The 22,092-nt window shown below is 41.1% G+C and overlaps 1 protein-coding gene across 1 annotated transcript; it reads left to right on the top strand.

The window, feature by feature from the left end:
• The first annotated feature begins 5,800 nt into the window (after positions 1-5,800).
• Positions 5,801-21,303, top strand: znf207b (zinc finger protein 207, b). Its single transcript, XM_061733096.1, has 10 exons — positions 5,801-5,954; positions 7,653-7,779; positions 8,945-9,083; positions 10,185-10,364; positions 11,589-11,664; positions 11,778-11,839; positions 11,952-12,091; positions 18,003-18,251; positions 18,603-18,756; positions 20,533-21,303. The coding sequence occupies exons 1-10, from the start codon at positions 5,914-5,916 to the stop codon at positions 20,682-20,684; spliced, it is 1,320 nt and encodes a 439-aa protein (XP_061589080.1). The 5' UTR covers positions 5,801-5,913; the 3' UTR covers positions 20,685-21,303.
• Positions 21,304-22,092: the final 789 nt, after the last annotated feature.

Raw genomic sequence — 22,092 nt, forward strand, 5'->3', positions numbered from 1 at the left:
AAAGGCGCCGTCTACGGAGACGGAGCTGCACAGACACGCGTTGCAAAACACACACGCGCTAAAAATACAGCAGAAGCAAAACTTAGTTTGATATTTTACTTCACTTTTCACATCAATCAAACCCTTCAAAGGTTCATATTCTGTTTCTGCATTAAATAATTTAAAAAAACCACCGGGTTGCTGCACAAACCTGTCTCAGCCACTGATCATCTCCTCATCCATCCAGCCCTTTTCATTTCACTCTGGCTGGAAAAGTCTCTTTAGGGAACGCTTTTCTTTTAAAAATCCCGACCGCGGCGGTCCCGGGTCCCGCTCCCCGTTTGCTCCCTCGCGCTGGACCGGGTCCCGGGTCCCGGTCCGCCCCCCCCCCCCCCGCGCTGGTCCCGCGGGTCCGCCCCCCCCCGCGCTGGTCCCGCGGCGGTCCCGGGTCCCGCGTCCCGGGACCCTCGCGCTGGACCCGCTCACACACACGCGCTGTCGGGGAGCCGGTACCGGGGTTTGTATCCGACAGGAGCTCCGTTAATTCAGCTGCGCCAGTCCGAATTTCCAGACCTGTCTCCTGTCCCCCTCTTTTCATTCACCCTTATAATGACTCTGGCTGGAAACCTCTTATGCAAAGTTTTTCTTTTAAAAATCACCATAAGTTTCTGTCCATCAGCTGCGCCAGTCCAGCACCACATAGCCTACATGAGAATCTGTGTGTCGCGCCGCGAATACACACACGCGCATGTCGGGATCCGGTACCGGGTTTGTAACCGACAGATTTGGCTGCAAATCTCGGAAAGTGAAGCTGATCTGACCTGAGACAGACCCCAGAAATCTCTGCTCTTAAAGCGGCCGGGAACCAGGTGATCGGACCCGCTTGGGGAACCAGGAAGTCGGCTGCAGCAGCGACCATCACCGCGCTGCTGCAGCCGCTGCTTTAACCGGGGAATGTGGACGGTTCCGACCGGCCGGCGCTGCAGAACACTCACACACAAGTGTGCTTATTTAAATAGAGCGGAGCAAAACTTAGTTTGATTGTATTTTATTTCACTTTACACATCAAGCAAATCCTTAAAAGTCTTCATCATCTGTTTCGCATTAAACAGCTCAGTGGATGGTCTCATTCAGCTTCACCCGCCCCCTTCTCTTTTTACCTTCTCATGGTGGCCGACCTGACATTACCGTAATTCAGGTAATAGACACGGCGCACCGTTTCTTAAGGCGCCCGGCACATTTAAAAAAAAAAAAAAAAAAAAAAGTTGCGCCTTATGGTCGCGAAAATACGGTAGGTCTTAAAAGATAAATGTTGGTATCAATTATAACAATGTGATATAAAAAACCTTTTTGATGTCTTCGTTTTTATAAAATTTGAAAATATAATTTAACATGTAGGTCGCTATTGTTTTTTACATTCTGGGTAGTAACGTCACACGGTGGCACCTGCTGGCCCCCGTCCACTGTTCTGACACCCAGAAACAGATCAAAACACAGCTAAACAGATGACGGCGCACCAGAAACACAGATGAAAACACAGCTGAACATTAAGGTGACGGCGCACCTACAAAAAAGTAAAATAAAATAAAAAAAAAGTGCAGCCCCATACAGCATGAACTATAAAAACACCATAAAACTCAGATAGACTAACAGACCACACGTTTCAACTAGCAGATAACCGATGCTACAATAAAAACCCCAGCCAGATCTGCCGTCATTAAATTAAATAAAGATGTTCTTGCCTATTTGAAGCGAAGTCTGCGCCTCCCGTTTCGTCAAAGTCCCGGGCCAGTCCCCTCAGCCTCTGGTCTGTCATCACCCAGCACCGAAGCCGGTTTTAGGGGGGAGAGGGGGGGGCTATGCCCACTCAAACGTGCATATTGCCCACCGGCGTCTCCATCCCGGCGGCGGTAGCGAGAACGGAGAGCGGAGAGCGGAGAGCGGGTGGCGGAGCGCTGCGGGCTGTAGAGCCCCGGCTACACAGGCTACGCCGTAGGCTACGCCGTCTACGCAGGAGCCTAATGCACTGGTAAGATGCGCACAACATTGATCATTTTTGCAGATCTCCCGTGCATCACAGAACTTTGATCCAGTTTGCCTGAACCGAGACGTCTTATGGGCTCCCTCGTCAGCCTCCACGGCCGGGAGATGCTGCTCATCTATGTTTTAGATACCTGTCCCTGTTAAACTAACGCAGCTTATCTTCCCAGAGCCACCGCTCTACGTCATCGCCCCCAGAATGCATTACGCAGGTAAAACATGGCGCCTCCCGCAGGTCAAAATATGTAATAAACATTGTAGATTTTTAAAGCAATTAGATTATTTTATGTGTTTCTAACAACATATTTTAGTATAGGAGAACAATTGTGGCTAATTAGGGACTACATGTCTTAATATGCAGGGTTCCCTTTAAGGATGAAGGAAACATGACAGGGGCCTTTCTGTGTGGAGTTTGCATGTTCTCCCCGTGCTTGCGTGTGTTCTCTCCGGGTACTCCGGCTTCCTCCCACAGTCCAAAAACATGCATATTAGGTTAATTGGTGATTCTAAACTGCCCGTAGGTGTGAGCGTGAGTGTGGTTGTGAGCATGGTTTGTGTGTTTATATGTGGCCCTGTGATGGACTGGTGACCTGTCCAGGGTGTAACCCCTGCCTCTCACCTGAAATGAGCTGGGATAGGCTCCAGCAGACCCCCGTGACCCTGCAAGGGATAAAGCGGGTATAGATAATGGATGGATGGATGGATGGAAACATGACCTTTTTTTTTTTTCTTATTTCTTGAGGAATCTTTGTTATCCCCATCGATTTGTTTTACTGGCAGTCTTATCTCTTACTTCTTGCTTTTATTTCATTACTTTAAATAATCTTTTTGAGGGTAGGCAATGAATAAGCTTTGCTTCAGCCTACACCTTTTTTGGTCTAGATGTTATTTGTATATTGGAAACTTTTTTGTAATGTTTTCTTTGAACAGTGTATGCGTTTCCTTGTGGCCATTTTTATTTTATTCTTAATTTTGTAAAAGCTATTTTGATGTTCGTCTTATTTTTATTCTTTTTTTGTGATGTCATGACCGAAATAAACTAAACTAAACTAAACCTGTGGCTTTCTTAATTAGACTGTTCTTCTTCTTCTTCTTCTTTGGTTTAGGCAGACTAGACGCATCAACGGCGTATTGCTGCCCTCTACCGATCTTTATTCAAGTCTCTGTCAGTGTATCATATCTTCCAATACAGTCCAATACTGTGCAGATAATCCAACAGTTTCTTCATCTTAGTCCAATCCAGGTTGAGTAAATTACGCAGATTAAATGCAGTTTCTCCAGCTGCTCCCAGGTCTCTGAACAGCTTCCTCCTTTGTAGAGAGTAATTCTTGCACTGGACGAGGATGTGCCTCCACACTCACATTTACCATCCGGGTGTTTCCCAATCAGAGCCAGCCACTCCTCAGCCCACAATGCCCAAGCCTCAACCTGGAAATAACAACTGAGTCTTTACTTTTACAGTTAAAGGTGCATTTTCCTTTTTCTACCGAGCTCTGAATAGCAAAATAAGACCTCCCTTTCTTTTCAGTTCCCCATGCCCTTTGCCACATTTCTTTTGTTGACTTATTTATGATTTCAGTGTATTCTGACAATCCATATTGTAAAGTGATTTCTATACTTTCCTCCTGTACTGCCTTTTTTGCTAATTCATCTGCCACCTCATTACCCTCCACTCCCATATGCGCTGGGACCCAAAGAAAACCCATCTCACACCCTGCTCTGTGAATTCTGTACAAACTCTGGAAGATTTCTGACAGTAGGTCAGGTCTAGACTTGGATTTGGTTTCTTTTATCGTTGTTAATACTGCTGCTGAATCACTGCATATAATTGATTGCCCTTGTTTGTTATCCTCAACCTACCTAAGTGCCCATAATACTGCCATCATTTCTGCTGTGAATACCGACATGCGATCTGAAATCCTACATCCCTTTTTAAATCTTAATTTAGGTATAAAAACACCAAATGCCACTTTCCCGCTCCCTGGGTCCTTTGACCCATCAGTGTATATTTGCAAATAGTCTCCCCATTCTTGTTGGAGGCGACTATTAACCTCCTTTATTATATCCCCTGATATCTTTTTCTTGCCTTCATTCAGTATGTGCAGGTCAACCTCGGGATCTGGAATCAACCACGGCGATACTACTGACCAGCATATTGGAGGGCACACATCAAGACAGGCAACACCAATTTCCTCCATAACAGATTTTAATGTTTCTCCAAAGTTTGTTTTAACCTTTCTTGCTATTCCCCTAAATTCCCAATGATGGTTCAGCAATCTTTTTGTAGGAAATGTTTCATTCTGCCCTTTTACTTTCATTAAATACTTCAGACCAAGTTTTTGTCTCCTGATACCTAATGGCATCTCTTCCATTTCTATTAATAATGCAGGTACTGGAGTTGTCCGAAATGCCCCACTACAAATTCTAAGGGCTTTTGCTTGCACTATATCAAGTTTATTGACCACTGTAGGGGCGGCTGATCCATAAACCATAGATCCATAATCAATAGCTGATCGCATCATCGCTCTGTATATCATTAATAGCGATTCTCTATCAGCCCCCCAGTCAGATCCTGCCACACACCTTAGAACATTTATTATTTTCTCACACTTCAAAGAAATCTTCTCAATATGAGTTTTCGAAGTCAGTCTTTCATCCAGCCACATTCCAAGGAACTTGAAGCTTTTTACTTTTTCAAGAGTCTGGTTGTATATTTGCAGATGTCGTATTGGCAATGCCTTTCTATAACCAAATACCATATATTTAGTTTTATCTATAGATATCTTAAAGCCCCAATCATTAGTCCACTCAATCACTTTCTCCAGAGCTCCTTGGATTTGACTGAAAACATAAGATAGGTTCCTCCCTCGCTTCCAGATGGCCCCATCATCCACAAATAACGAACAACCAAACCCTTTTCCCACTCTACTGAACATGCCATTGACTAAGATGTTAAAAAGGACAGGACTAATCACACTTCCTTGAGGGGTTCCATTCTCCACCTCAAGCTCCTCAGATAGCTCACTCCCAACCCTCACCTGAATTTACCTGTTAGATAAAAAAATCTTGATCCAATTAAACATCCTTCCTCTGATTCCAGCATCATAAAGTGCAATTTGCAAACCCTCCTTCCACAGCATATCATATGCTTTTTCAATATCCAGGAATACTGCCACTACTGCCTCCTTATTTGCAATGGCTTTCTTTACGTCAGTGTCTAAACTTAAAACAACATCCATCGTTGAGCGCCCCTGCCTAAATCCACTCTGAAATGACACAAAGTAATTGCTTTTTTCCAGCTTCTCCACAAGTCTATCTGTTATCATGCGTTCCATAATTTTGCATAGCACAGAGGTTAGGGCAATGGGTCTGTAAGAACTGGGCTTATCTGGCTGTTTTCCAGGTTTCACAATTGGAATTATTACACCGTGTTTCCATTCTCTAGGAAGACACCCACTTCCCCACACGGTATTGATTATGGCGAGCACTTCCTCCAACATTAATTCTCCGGCATGTCTAAATAATTGGTATGCCAATCCATCCCTACCTGGTGTTGTGTCTTTCCCTTGATTTACAGCTCTTTTTAACTCTTCTAATGAGAAAAACACATTAATAGCATCAGAATTATCACAGTTAAATTGAAGTTTATTCTGTTGTTTCCCTAATATTTCACATCTCCTTCACAATTAGACTGTTCAGTAATTTCCAGGTTCCTTGAATATTGTTTTGTGGGCGGGGCCTGTTTACGTCACGTCCGCCCTCGTCGGGCTGCGCGCGCCACTTCCGGGAGCGGAGCGCCATTTTCGTCCCCGTCACGGGCTAGCAGCATGCCGCCATCGAGCAGATAATACGACGACTGTTTGACGTTCGGAGACCTCTGTACCGGCTAGAATCATGGGCAGGAAGAAGAAGAAGCAGATGAAGCCGTGGTGCTGGTATCCTTTAGTCCGGAGAGGTTAATCTGCTGCTGCAGCTGCAGCCGCGACGCGTTAGCGCGACAAAGAGCGGCCTGGAGTCGCTTATCCGGGGGTTTTATTGGTTATAATCACGCTGCTTCATGAAAATAAGACTGAATCCAACTGCTTTTTTGTTTGCTTTAAGTCAAATATACATTTGATTTCAGTAAAGTGTTTAGTTTCGAGTGGAAGCGGGTGAGTAGTGGAGGCAGGTGACGTCACCAAGTGACGTCAGAGGTGGTTTTAATTTAGTCAGTGGATTTTTATGATTTAATATATATCTTTTAAATTTGTATTTATTTTACGAATAACATTTTATTTTTTATTAATTTATAATTTTTTTTTATATAATCCAAACAAATCATCCTCAGGTTGAGTGGGATTGTTTAATATAATTTGTTTAATATAAATATTATTTTTTTATTTATTCTATAAACATTTATTTTATTAACATACATTTTATTTATTTTATTTTAATATAATCCAAACGACTCATGATCCCCAGGTTGAGTGGGATTGTTTTAATATAATTTATAATTTGTTTAATATATTTATTTATTTTTAATTTATTTTATAAACATTTATTTTTTTATATAATCCAAACAACTCATCCCCAGTTTGAGTGGAATTGTTTAATATAATTTAATATATATTTTTTAATTTATTTTATAAACATTATTTTATTTATTTTATTGTATTTTTATGAATGTAATATATTTTTATTTTATAAATAACATTTATTTTATTTTTTATTCATTTATTTATTTTTTAATATAACTCATCCCAAGGTTGAGTGAGATTGTTAATATAATTTATAATCTGTTTAATAAATATATATATATATATATATATATCATTTATTTTTATTTTATAAACCTTTATTTTCTTTCTTTTTTTATATAATCCAAACAACTCATCCCCAGGTTGAGTGGGATTGTTTAGTATTTTATATATATATGTGTGTGTGTGTATGTATGTGTGTGTATGTATGTGTGTATATATATATATATATATATATAGACACACACACACACAAATATATATATTTCTTTTTTTTTCCATTTATTTTATAAACATGTATTTTATTTTTCAGGGTTCATACCTTTTGAAAAAACCTCAATGTCAGGGAATTGGAAAATGACATTTTATAGACCTGGAAAAGTTTTGGAAACATAAGTTCACCCCAAAAGTTTTGGAAAAGTAATGGAATTTATTTTTCTCACTTAATGATAACATTTAGTAAAAACAGCCTTTAAGGTAGATTTAAAATTGATCAATAAATATTTCTTATAGAAAAGTCGTGCGTGATGTGCCGAGCATCTTGCGCATCATACAGATCGGTTATTATTACAGTTATATTAGATTACTTTACATCATATACTACAACATAGTGCTGGTATATCAGTTTTAGTTTAAACAAATGTTTATTTTGTATAAAACCATAATTGTCATATCTCCACTGTAGTGACTTTTTACATAGTTTTATTTCTATATTTCATTCATACATTGATGTTTTAGAGGTCATGTATAGCCATGGAAACCTGCTGCTAAGTCTGGGAAATTCGTTGATTAAAATGTTTTTTTTTTTTTATATATATATATAAATAATCCAAACAACTCATCCCCAGGTTGAGTGGGATTGTCTTGGCATGTTAAACTCCTCAACTCAGCCCTAAGGTACTGCAATCGAGACTTTGACGACGAGAAGATCCTCATCCAGCACCAGAAGGCCAAGCATTTCAAATGCCACATTTGCCACAAGAAGTTGTACACCGGCCCCGGCTTGGCCATCCACTGCATGCAGGTGAGGACTTTAACCTTCGTTCCTACCATAAAACAAGTCCGCCTAAGCATGCGTTTACATTTCTGCCATTTTATGGAGTATTTTTATTTGCTATGCATCAAAACAAGCCATATAAGACAATCTTTAATAATCTGTATTTTACAAGTCCATACTAACTAAATAAATTGCTAACAAATGCGAATAACTATCAAAAAAATGCAAATCGTTTTTTTACACATATTTTTCTAAATGCAGAAATCCCACAGCTAAATCCCTCAAAATTGTCAATGGAAATAAGTAACACAGGAACCTTTCAACTAGGGCTGGGCGATATGGCCTTTTATTAATATCTCGATATTTTTAGGGCATGTCACGATACACGATATATATCTCGATATCTTGCCTTAGCCTTGAATTAACACTTTGATGCTACAATCACACCAGTATGATGATTGTATATGTCTACATTAAAACATTCTTGTTCATACTGCATTAATATATGCTCATTTTAAACTTTCAAATAAGTCAAATTTACAACAGTTACTAAGCAGTGAGTGGCATAAACATAAAAAGTGTCATTTCAAAACAGAAAGTGCACGTTGCATCTTTCCTACTCCCCGTCTGAAGAACATCTGCTAAGAACATGTTCTGGTCCCGGTTTTACCTGGTTTTACCTGTACATCGCACAGAGTAGAAGCCGAGATACATCGCCTATACTCGATATATCGCCCAGCCCTACTTTCAACCCACAGGAAATGTATTTGGAATGAATTCAGACTTCAGTTTTTGAGATAAATCATTTTATATATCGCGTTTGGATCTCGCGTCTTCATCTGGCACTGAAATCAGCTTCGCTCACGGTAAACGGGTGGATTTTACTGGATTATTGTGAATTTTTATTTTTAAATGTTTTTTCTCCAAATAATTTAATGGATTAAAACTCTGGGACACTAAATGCAAGATATGTAAGTGAAACTCTTCCTGTTTAACATGAAAAAGAACTATTGCTCTGTTTTATTTGGTTGTATTTGTACGTTTTGAAAATCAATGTGCAAACACCGGAGCTCCAGCCGGTCATAAAGGGTTAAACTTGAATTACATTTTTTTTTAAAAACCACCACCATACAACTGTTTATTGATGGAAAACTGCTTCATCAGTTCATGCTCGGCCCTCTTTGTGTTTCAGGTGCATAAAGAGACCATTGACAGCGTGCCAAACGCCATTCCTGGACGGACAGACATCGAGCTGGAGATCTATGGGATGGAGGGAATCCCCGAGAAAGACATGCAGGAAAGGAGGCGAACGCTAGAGCAGAAGTCACAAGGTCAGTTCGGCATCAGCTAAAGGGCAGGTTATTGGATTTCTGTGGATCTAAGGGCTAATGTCATTGTGTAACTCTGGTAATGACGCTTAAGTGGATACATGATGCTGATTTAAGTGCAGAGGGAACCACGGTTTCTCTTCTCTGCAGTGGCGGCTGGTCGGTAGAGGCGCTAGCGCGCCGCCATCAAATCAAGAGAAGAATAAAAGAAAAATAAGATAAAAAAACCTGCTGTAAGATGCATATAATGATTAAAAGAAGGTGTTATTTCAGTCTGTGGGTGACTGTCAATAGTAATTAAATGTTTAAATATTTATTTGGTTCCAAAATGTTTTTTTATTTTATTTACTTCCGGAAGTAAAACAGAATCCAGTGTAGCTCCAACATTTGATATGGACGTGAGGATCTCTTTTAATTGGTTTGAATTAAATTCGTAAAGGAAACTAACAGTTATCAGCAACGGATCAGCGATCAGTATCGTGACTCTTGGGTCTTCTTGGACTTTCCTGATCACTTTTTTTGATTGTCAAGGACTTGCAGATATTATATGCTTTAATCTAATGTGATTGGACAATTCATTCCTCTTTTTTTTTTAGAAAATCAAACTGAACAACACACACCAGGTGTTTATATTAGTTTTAAATAGGCTAAATAAAACTTGCTTTTGAAATATTTGTTGATCAAATATCTGAAAGAAAGGAACGTTATCCCAGACAGAACAATGGACATGTTCATGTTTTTCCTCTCTCTGATGTGTAAAAATAAACTGAACCCAAACCAGGAAGAAAAAAAACAATATAAAATAACTACTTTATGTTCCGTTTTCTTTTTCCACTGCAGCAGAACTGAACTGCTTCACTAAAACTTATGACCAATAAGCCATTGTTGGATGTTTAAATTTTTTGAAATTAAAGGACCAAAATATTATTTTCTGCCTTTCTTTTTTTCCCCCATCGTACCAAGCTTGTACCTAACCGTGTACTGTTACACCCCTCTGTATGCCGAGGTCAATTGCGCCCCCCAAAAATATTTAGCACCAGCTGCCGCTGCTTCTCTGGGGTTGTTCTTGAGTTTTTGTTTAACCGCCTCCGTAATGGTTTTCAGAGAGTCAAAAGAGGAAGAACAACCAAGACGACTCGGATGACGATGATGACGACGACGACGAGGCGGGTCCGTCGGCCCCGCAGGCCGTGGCCGTGCAGCCCCAGGTGGGCTACGCCGCCGCCATGGCCCAGCCGGGCATGGTGGCCGGAGCGCACGGCATGTCTCCCGCCGGATACCAAGGCAAGAACCGGCACAGAGACGCAGAGACTCTCCTGGTCGATCTTTTTACGACTCGCTCTGAACTATTTTACCTTAGTTGAACATCAGCAAGTCTTGGTGCCAGTTGGATCTTTGGTTATTAGTTAAGATCTCCTTGCAGGGTCTCTGAAGAATAAGTTATCGCTATTGCAAATAAGTCTTAAATGGAGGTATTAAAAATGGGGAGCAAACTTTGTTTATACAGCATTTCATACATGAGTAAAGCAAAGTGCTTTACATAATAAAATCAACATTTAATATAGAAAAACTCACACACTGATGGTTAAAAACACCCATCTGGTCATTTTCACACACATCCTCACTTGAAGACTCGTTTATGACTAAGATTAAAGGAGGTGGCAGTCGTTTATGCTTTCGGTTTAAAAACATTAATTTATTGACACTTCATCAGTGTAACTTTGCTAGTTTTTTTTTTTTTTCAGCCTAATAATTTAGGTTTTTAATTACCCGGCATGTTTTGGCCTTCATCAGAGTGCTTGTAAACCAGAGACGATGAATTTTATTAAATCATTATTTCATTAGTATTTTAAAGTACAACTTTATTTTCACGGTTAAACTCTACATGTTAGTGGATGTTTTCTTTTTATCTTTTCAAAATACGCCCGTCAGTTGATTGTTAAAATTGATACAACTGTTCTTTAAAGGTTTAGTTACACTTATTTTAGTTTTTACCTGTAGAAAAAATAATTATAAACTACTACCAGGTCTTATTGTCTTGTATGAAGCTTCCCTTTTGCAAAATGATTCACATGCTTGGTTCATGCGAACAAATCGTCCTTTTGCTTTGTTTCTCATTCGTTGTGCCGCAAGTTTGTTTGTTCTTTACAACCTTAGCATTTGCTAAACTCAAATACATTATTCTACAATTCCGAGATTTCTCAAATAGACTATAAAACCCTGCATTTCAGTTGGCGTCATGCAGCAAAAGTGTTTTATATATAATGACCAGGCTGTTGCTAAAGTATTGTCCCTTCCTGACTTGAATCTTCAGTGTACCCTGGAGTTTTGGACCCCACAAGAGCTGAAATTCTGTCATCTTTCATTTCTTACAGTCTGTAAAAATATACTCCTACACAGCCTGGACTATAGGTTTTTCTTATCTTTCTCCTCCATGTGTCACCGCTTTCTTAAAATAATGTAATTGGTTTAAAAACCAAAAACCATGTTTTCTGACTTTTGTTACAGGAATGCCTCCCATGATGCCGGGCGTTCCTCCCATGATGCACGGCATGCCTCATGCCATGCATGGAATGCCACCAGCGTAAGGATCCCCTTCACTATGCGTTTCCAATATCAAATAGATATTAGTTATACAGATCTCTCCTAAAAGGTGCTGGTTTTGTGACTAAAAAGGTTTAATGCTTTCTTTTGCAGCATGATGCAGATGGGGGGGATGATGCCTCCCATGATGCCAGGAATGCCTGGCATTCCTCCAGGTCAGTCTCGCCCAGTCGTAGCGATGATGTTTACTTGAATATCGTTTTCTTTCTCTGTGTGCTGTTTAAGTTTTGATAGAACAACACTGACCTGGTCCGTCTGGTTGTGCAGGAATGCCCCCTCACATGGCCCCGAGGCCGGGGATGCCCCACATGGCCCCGGCCCAAACAGCAGGACCAATCCCCAGCCGACCGGCGGCGCCGGTGGCTCAGCCTCCTGTCACCAAGCCCCTGTTCCCCAGCGCAGCGCAGGTCGGTACCACGCAGGCCCGTCTGAACAAGTTACTATAGAGGGAATTCATGACGTCACAGATGGGACTTCACAGCGGGTTTCCCCCACTGAGTGGCAGAAATACTGAGTGGCAGAAATACTGAGTGGCAACATAAACGTTCAGTTTGAGCAACTTGAAAACATCTAAAATGGGAAAGAGCTGTTGCGATCGACTGTACTCATAGATTTAGCAAGAAATCTGAGTTATCATTTTACAGACTGCTGAAAAATAAGCTTAAGAGAGACAAATGGATCGCTGCAATTCACAGAAACAACTGGATTCCAGACACTGAAACGTGGTTTTGCGGTTCCCATTTTGTATCAGGTAATGTTGGATTTTTGGGTAGCTAACGTTAAACGGTCAAATCATAAAGTTCAGTGTCCTCATCACTTTAATTTCTAGAACAAATCCTGTCTTGAAGTCGGACCAAGCGTCAAGACTTTTGTAAGCCTTCAAGCTTTGCTTCGTGTATTTCCCCGGTGTAGAAATTAAGTACATTTAAATATCAGGAAACTGGATTCGTGGCCAAATATTAATGTCCATGGACCACTGGTTCTTGGGGTAACTGTACGGGTCACTGTCAAGTCCAACTGACGCTAATTTAAGCCCATAGTCGTCTGTTATCCCGTCTTCTCCACTAGTTGCTGCCATTTTTGCCACTCAGTGTGAGTAAGGGGTCGTGGTCCAGTGGGGAAGTGACGTCAATGCATTCCCTCTATTCCCTCAGGATTTCATCTAGAACATGTTTCCTCCTCCTGATTTCCAAAGTCACAGATTTTAAAATCAGCATTATGACTGAACTTGGATAATTGGTGACATGTGGACGTGTTACAATCCTGTGATCTCCTTTCCGCCACGCTGCAGATGGGCTCTGGTGTGTCCTCTCCACCTGCAGACCTTCAGTCTGCCTCCTCCCAGCCTCCCTTTCCTAACACGCCACAAGTACGCTCACTTTGACGTGAACTGTGGGAGCTGCATGTTGCCGCTTTAACTTTGCCTGCTAATTAAACATCGGTAGAGGCTGTTAACACGGTTTGACTCGTAAAGCTAACACAAGGACCGCAAGCTTCATCTTAGTGCATGGGCTTTGGTTTTAATGCTAGTGATGAACATGAAGTGATTTAACACGACTGAACGGTAGAATTAGTGATGCACCGAAATGAAAATTACCGAAACCGAAAATAATAATAAATATTATTATAAATTATATTAAAGCGACACTACGTAACTTTTCCACCTTAATGTAATATTTCCAGAGTCATTGTGATGGTACATCAACTTCCAACAGGTTTAATGAACCTCTGTCATGGTCTGAGGGGATCTGTATCGCCTTCACTGGCACTATGTAACTTTGAGGAGCATGGTAGGAACCCTGCCACACTAAAAAACTACAAATCGTTACGACTTTGACTGCTTTACGGCATACGCCACTTCCCCCTCCTTCCCGATTCGCAGTCGAGACGAAAATGGGCGGGGCGTGGAGCTCAGAGCTCCGCAGAACCTGTTGCTGCGTTATGGCTGCAGCAGCTCCACACAACAGACGTGGGGAAAAGATCCTAATGGTTTAACTTTTCACCGGTTTCCTGCTCGGAGGCAGAACCACGCAGGCCAAGTATCTGATATAACAGAGTAAAAGAGTGAAAGAGTCGTCGGCTCGCTTTGGATCGCGGCTGTAACGACCAAACACATAGTAAAGCCTGATTTATGGTTCTGCGTTAAATCGACGCGCAACGTACGGTGCGTGTCGTCGCGTACCCTACGCCGTAAGCTCTGCGTCGATTTAACGCAGAACCATAAATCAGCCTTAAACCACAAACACACAGACCGGGGTTGGATCATTCACACGGGTTTTATTCCCACTTCTCCAGCTAAACCCAGTTGCTGGCCAGCTCTCTGCGGTGCAATTAACCCCAATCTTCAGATAAAACTAGTTTGTTGAGGAAAAAATATTAACTCTATTTGTAGCTGCAGAGGAAAAAAATAATCTCACGAGGAAAACAGAAATATTGCTCACGCCTCGGAGCCTCTTCAGCATAATATAGCAGTCAAAAAAAAGAAAAGAGAAATAAGAGGGATACAAAACATGTACTGTATGTTGTACTATTATACACATTTATTGAAACACATGGGTCGTCAGTAGGGATCCAGACCGTTAATAATCATTATTTTCTCCATATACCGCTCCCTGGCTTCCTTGTTTAAGGTATCCCGGTAAATTCCAGTTCCTTTCCAGCAGTTTAACATCTTTTTTTTGCGTTCCGTCTGTTCACTTGGTGAAACAGAAAAGCATCCCGTCTTCTCTCAAAACAAATGCAGCGACGGGACAGGAGTTTTCCGGCAGTACGCGCTGGTGCTCATGGGAAACGTAGTGTTCTTTCTGGTAAAACACTACCGATTTTGTCCACAAGATGCCGCCAAACTCAGAAAAGCTGAAAGTTACGTTGTGCTGCTTTAATATATTATAAATTGTTTGGTTTTTTTTCCCACTTATTCCGCCGAACACCGAAAGTGTTTTTTTTGCCATTTTCGGCCGAACAATCGGTGCATCACTAAGTAGAATCCGTGTATCATTCGTTTTTCAAAATAAAACCAAACTTAAAAAAAAAAAAAGGGGGGGGGAAACGGTCGTTATCAGTTTTTTCCATTGAGCATAAAATCGAAAACTGAAAATTTTTAGTTAGGAAATGAATACTGAGAAAATGAGTTCTCACTTTTCGTTCTATTTTGAAAAATGACTGATACACGGATTTAAGAGCTATCCCTCTTGTGGTCTTTATTATGAGTTGTGCCAGTAGCTACTTGTGCTTTTAAAGAACTTTGTATGTTGCATTAGTGCGTTAATGTACATTTTCTGCCGCAAAGACTTCTGAGAACCTGAAGTCGAACATTTGGATGAAGCGCTTTTAATTTGCAGCATGGTTGAGAGTTAATGATACATAATTCATTTAACTAAATGACATTTGCTGTTAAAGTTCTTCATCTGAGGTTAAATGGTCACATTTTTAAATGACCTTTTTTAAAGGTTGCGTAACGGTTGGTACTTAAGTAGCGTCTTCATCTCCCCCTTTTCCACCAAACCGGTTCTGAGCCAGTGCTGAGTTTGGAACTGGGCTTTCTGTTTCCACTGACCAGTTCAGACCAGATGCAGAACAGCTAAAAGTGCAAATTAGGGCTGAAACGATTCCTCGAATAATTCGAGTAATTCGATTACAAAAAATGATCGAGGAATTTTCTCTGCCTCGAGGAATCGTTTAATATTGCAGCTCAAAGCAGGTGTTACGCCCTGCTTTTCGAGATGAGAAATCTTATACTTTAACTTAAAACTTAATTAGAACTTAAAATTTGCTTCACACAAATGAAAGTTCAATTGAAACACGTGGGAAAAACACCTAACCTTTTAAGTTATGTATGTTATCAGGTGTAATGGCATTTTTAGGTTAGAAATAAGAATATTTCTTGGTAAGATCCTTAGTTTTTTGAGTGAAGGCAGTGAATTTGGTCAACTGTGTAAGTTCAGGGTTTTTAAATGCCCATCATGAACCTACTGTATTATATAATTTAGTCTTAGTGATGTCAATTAACATCTTATGTATATTTATAATCGCTCTTTAACTAAACAAATGTTTTATCCGATTAATCGATGGAATTTTCAGTAGAATACTCGATTACTAAAATATTCGATAGCTGCAGCCCTAGTGCAAATCCATTTCTATTCTTCCTAAAAAAAAAAACACGTTTTCTTTTTGACAATGTTGGCATAAACATTAACTTCCCACTACAAAACGACCAACAGAAGTGTAAAATCAGAAACTATCACCTTTTATTACGCCTAGTGGAAATTAGAAAACAACCTCTGGAGAAAAGCAGCGCATGTGGTTTATTGTCACCAGTCGCATGTGAAGATTGCAGCTTGCTCCGTGTAGTAATGCTACTTCTGGCCAGGTGGGGGCAGCATATCACTAGAAAATTAATTTCTGATGACAGAATAACAAAAAGCTCCTCTTATGGGGTGAAGCAGGTTCACATGAGAAGTCGGATCATCTGCTTTCAGTAGAACAGAACTATCCCTGGTCATGTTAACTCGACAGGTCTGTTTGTGCCCATGTGGTTGGAAGTGTCGTTGCTACATGAAATAACTTTAAAAAGTCACAAGTAAGCCCCATCTCCTTAAATCAGCCTTGTGGTTTAGTTTTTAACAACTAAAAACACAAAATATCTCACCTTTTGCTTAATAGCTGACGAGGGAATAGGCCTGGGATGATGTCATCGTGTAGAAGGAAAACCCACAATGCAAATGGGCAATACATTAAACCATTCAATGGCTTCCTATTTGGGGTTTTTCACTCGTATTGTGAAGAAATCGTTGCACAAGCGGTGGCACCTTGGTCCACTTTTCCAGTAGCTTGTTTACTTCTGCAAAGCTTCCCGCGCGGCTTCTGCTGTGTTTTACTTGAGAAATACGTTTCTGGAAACCACATATGTTTTCAGTGACTAACTCTGGTCACATGACACCGTCGTGCACATCATGTGACTTTAAACCTCCCGGTTATTCGGTTTTAAATGACTTTGAACTGCTGCTGAAAGTCCTGTTGCAACACGAGGCTGAACACCTTTTAAACTCTTGGTGTCAGGGCTGGGGATCGACTCAAATGTCAAGAATCAATTCTTAAGATTCAGAATTGATTATCAAGATTTGATTCGATTCCGATATTGATTTGGGTTAGTGTTATTAAAACTGTTTTTTGAGCTGTTGCATGAATTATATGACTGTAGTTCTGCAACATATTAATACTAGTATTATATTGAGATTAAACAGCAAGTATTGCAGCTAATGATGCTGTAAGGACCAATCAGCTCCCAGAATGCTGATAGAACTGCTTTCAGAAACATCGTGGGGCAGAATTACCAAACAGATCCAGGGAGGAAACAGTCGTATGAAATCGGTTTTATTTTTTCCCGCACTGTTTTATTTTTTCCATTTTCAGTCTATTTTGGTTTTTAATTTTTGAGAATTTGGTTTTTAGCAAATGTAACCCCAAGACGGTATATAAAGTAATGAAATATAGACAATTTATGCAATTATAACCTAACACTTTAATGTTTTCATACCTTTAAACATATTTAAAAGCAAAAACATGGCAGCAGTTATTCTCGTGTCCAACAAAACATTCCTTTTTTGGGGATAAACAAAAATATAACCAAAAGTTGTCATGTAAAGATGAAAAAATAAATAAAAAAAGAAACCCCCCGCCCCCCAAAAAAAAATCGATCTTTAGACACATTAATCGATTTTTACGAATTAATATGAGAATCGATTTAGAATTGGGAAATCGATTTTTTTCAACACAGGCCTAATAACTGATCATTTTGCCCCAGAATATGTTTCTTAAAACAAACGGATCCAAGGCAGCAAACAGAGAGAACGCTGTATGAAATCGTTTTTTTTTTTGTTTTTTTTCCCTTCCTTTTTTTATTTTTTCCATTTTTGGTCTATTTTGGTTTTAAATTTTTGAGAATTTTGGTTTTTAGCATTTTATGCAAATGTGACCCCAAGACAGTATATAAAGTAACGAAATATAGACAATTTTTGCAATGATAACTGAAAACTTTAATGTTTTCATACATTTAAATATATTTAAAGGCAAAAACATGGCACCAGTTATTCTCGTGTCCAACAAAACATTCCTTTTTTTTGGGCATAAACAAGAAAATACCAAAAGTTTTAGAGTAATGATGAAAAAAAAATTGATCTTTAGACATACGAATCGATTTAGAATTGGGAAAATCGATTTTTTTTCAACACAGGCCTACTCGTTATCTATTAAGTATTTATCTTTATATGTGAAGATGTAAACAAACTAGATACTGATTTGTATCATCTGTCTCTCCAGGCCCAGCAGAGCGGTTCAGGAGCTGCAGCTTCCAACGCCCTCAGCGCCGCCGGCTCCGCCGACCCCCCCAAAGCGACATTCCCCGCCTACACCCAGCCCTCTGTCTCCTCTCCCTCTTCCTCCTCTTCTTCTAATCCCTCTAGCAGCACTGTGGCCAAGCCCTCAGCCACAGTGACCAGTAAGCCCGCCACCCTCACCACCACGAGTGCAACCAGTAAGTTGATCCATCCTGATGAGGATATCTCACTGGTAAGTTGCTTGAGCTTTCTGTTTTGCCCTTTTTTCACAGTAAGTAATGACTGGTTTATAGTATATATAGTGATAACTTGACTTAAATGCATGATGAATTAACTACTTGAGGAATACGTGTAGGGCAGGATGAGGAAATACCACTGAGTAGTCTTTGTTTTGTGGTTATGTTGAAAGATTTGATTCTGAACTTGAAATATCCTCAGTCTGAAATCAGGGCTCGCCAACTTTGGTACCCAGTTTCCTCAAAACTTTTTTGTTTTTGTGAGTGTTTTTTCTTTGTGCTGAAAGGGGCATAACAGGGTTTCTCGTGTCTGAACGTCGGCTCTGTGTGTTGTCCCCGAAAACCAGGAGGAGATGAAGGCAACGCTGCCCCGCTACCAGCGGCTCATACCCAGGCCGGGCCAGGCCCATATCGCTGCTCCGCCCGTGGCGGCCGTGGGCGGCATCATGCCCCCGCAGCAAGGCCTGCCGCAGCAGCCGGGCATGAGGCATCCCATGCACGGTGAGAACCACGCAGGAACTAACTAGAGATGCACCAATCACAGCGTGAAATCCATAAATTCTTCAATATTGTTGTCTCATGTACACATCACTGACGTTTTTCAAAATTAGGAGATGAGAAAGTGCCATGAATTGACTTTTTTGTTGCAGGCTGATGTGCAATATTTCACTCTCTAGAGACTCTTAGAGACGACTTGGAGTCGTGTAGCTTACTAACTTATTCTTTTCTGTGGTAATAAATGTGTGTACACACAGACTACAGGACTGTCTAAGAAAAATTTTAAATTGATTTATATTTGTACATTGCTTCAACCCATCACCCAACCGAAAATCTTTTTTTTTTTTTTTTTTTTTTTGCCCGAAACCGATGTTTTAAAAATGACGTGATCGGGCCGATCGATCGGGACTACACTAGTCATCGGATTGGCTGCTTTGAACTATTATTTTGAGGACTCCGATCAAAACCGATAGGTGCATAATCGGCCGATATCGATCGGTGCATCTCTAGAATGTTCTAGAATTAGGGCCAAACTAAGACAAAAGAAAAATGTGGAAATTACGAGAATGAAGTCGTAATATTACGAGAATGAAGTCGTAATATTACGAGAATGAAGTCGTAATATTACGAGAATGAAGTCGTAATATTACGAGAATGAAGTCGTAATATTACGAGAATGAAGTCGTAATATTACGAGAATGAAGTCGTAATATTAAATATATTATAAATATAACTTCACAAGATGCTCAATATTTGTTTTAACACAGGGAGAAGATGCTCTTCCTGTTAAAATTACGACTTTATTCTCGTGACGTTACGACTTTATTCTCGTGACGTTACGACTTTATTCTCGTGACGTTACGACTTTATTCTCGTGACGTTACGACTTTATTCTCGTGACGTTACGACTTTATTCTCGTGACGTTACGACTTTATTCTCGCGACGTTGCGACTTTATTCTCGCGACGTTACGACTTTATTCTCGCGACGTTACGACTTTATTCTCGCGACGTTACGACTTTATTCTCGCGACGTTACGACTTTATTCTCGCGACGTTACGACTTTATTCTCGCGACGTTACGACTTTATTCTCGCGACGTTACGGCTTTATTCTCGCGACGTTACGGCTTTATTCTCGCGACGTTACGGCTTTATTCTCGCGACGTTTCGGCTTTATTCTCGCGACGTTTCGGCTTTATTCTCGCGACGTTTCGGCTTTATTCTCGCGACGTTTCGGCTTTATTCTCGCGACGTTTCGGCTTTATTCTCGCGACGTTTCGGCTTTATTCTCGCGACGTTTCGGCTTTATTCTCGCGACGTTTCGGCTTTATTCTCGCGACGTTACGGCTTTATTCTCGCGACGTTACGGCTTTATTCTCGCGACGTTGCGGCTTTATTCTCGCGACGTTGCGGCTTTATTCTCGCGACGTTGCGGCTTTATTCTCGCGACGTTGCGGCTTTATTCTCGCGACGTTGCGGCTTTATTCTCGCGACGTTGCGGCTTTATTCTCGCGACGTTGCGGCTTTATTCTCGCGACGTTGCGGCTTTATTCTCGCGACGTTGCGGCTTTATTCTCGCGACGTTGCGGCTTTATTCTCGCGACGTTGCGGCTTTATTCTCGCGACGTTGCGGCTTTATTCTCGCGACGTTTCGGCTTTATTCTCGTAATTTCCCAAAAATGTTTTGTCTTATTTTGGCCCTAATACTCCGTCGTAAGAATGAGTCATTCATCAATAAAATAATCTTCCTCCTAACGTGCTGCTCCGTGTGTCCTCAGGCCAGTACGGCGCCCCCCACCAGGCCATGCCGGGCTACATGCCTGCAGGGATGCCTCCGTATGGGCAGGGTCCCCCCATGGTGAACCCCTACCAGGGCGGGCCCCCCATGGGTATGAGACCGCCCGTCATGTCTCCGGCCGGACGCTACTGAAGAAGCAAAGCCGCCAGCGCACTAGGTTTGAGGTTAACACCTTTCTCTCACCCTTTTTCAAACCTAGCTGCCAGCAAGGAGGAGTTAAGATCAGTGGTGACGGCAGATGTTGGTTGCTATGGACATTTATTGTAACGTATTTACTGGGGGGGGGGGGACAGAAATACTGCAAAGACAGCTCTTCTGGTGTCGTCTGATCACATGTGAGGATATATTCTTTCCCATAGGTTTCACTCAGGTTCATAGAGGTGAAGTGTGTAAAAAAATGATTTCTTTTGAAGCTGCTGGAGTTACATGAACATTACCAACTCCTTTTCAAAGGCAAGTTTCTCCTGTAAACGTTTTGATTTGTTTTTAGTTTTCTTTGGTAGGCCCGTCGAGGCCCTCACAGCAGGTTTAGCTGCTGTTGGACGTTTCGTCCCCAACCTTGGTTGGTGAGGGTCGAGACGGCAGAACGACTCCCACAAAGTAGTTTATAAATCCATGGATCATCAGTCTAGCTTTATTCTCTTTTTTTCAGGTTTGTTTTACTGTTTTCTGGTTAAAAAACGAATTGCTTGTACGCATCCTTTGTAATGTTTTATCAATATGTTGTAATAAAATCCTTGTTGAAACCCAACGCTGGTCTGTCCTGACGTGCGTGGAGGTGAGTTTCCCCCCGAAGGAAAGGTACTGGTTGGTACTTCACAGTTCTGATCTCTGGGACCGGTGGGGCCGGTTCAGCTGCAGAACCTCCAGGAACCGGGTCTCCCTCCGTTCTGTAGGGTTTTATCAAGGCTGCTTCCATCGTGCAGACTTGAGATGGCGAAGTTTCCCTGAATGCATTTCACATCGACCAACAGAAGCAATTGGGAGATTTTTTTTTTGTTTGTTTTTTTTCTCCTGTCCTTTCCTCCTGCTCTCTCCTTCCTTCTTTACTCCTTTCCTTCTTTCTTTCCTTCCTCCTTTTCTCGCCTCATACATTCTTTCCTTCTTTTCTCCCTTCCTTCCTTCCTTCTTTCCTTGTTTTCCTTCCTTCTTTTCTCCTTTTCTCCCTCCCTTCTTTCCTCTCTTCTTTCCTTCCTTCCTTCCTTCCTTCTTTTCTCCCTTCCTTCCTCCTTTCTTTTCTCCCTTCCTTCTTTCCTCCTTTTCTCCCTTCCTTCTTTCCTCCTTTTCTCCCTTCCTTCCTTCCTTCTTTTCTCCCTTCCTTCCTTCCTTCCTTTTTTTCTCCCTTCCTTCCTCCTTTCTTTTCTCCCTTCCTTCCTTCATTCCTTCTTTTCTCCCTTCCTTCCTTCATTCCTTCTTTTCTCCCTTCCTTCCTTCTTTTCTCCTTTTCTCCCTTCCTTCCTTCCTCTTTCTCCCTTCCTTCCTTCCTTCTTTTCTCCCTTCCTTCCTTCCTTCTTTTCTCCCTTCCTTCCTTCCTTCTTTT

The sequence above is a fragment of the Cololabis saira genome, chromosome 1 (genome assembly GCF_033807715.1).
Source record: "Cololabis saira isolate AMF1-May2022 chromosome 1, fColSai1.1, whole genome shotgun sequence".
Classification (NCBI taxonomy): Eukaryota; Metazoa; Chordata; class Actinopteri; order Beloniformes; family Belonidae; genus Cololabis; species Cololabis saira.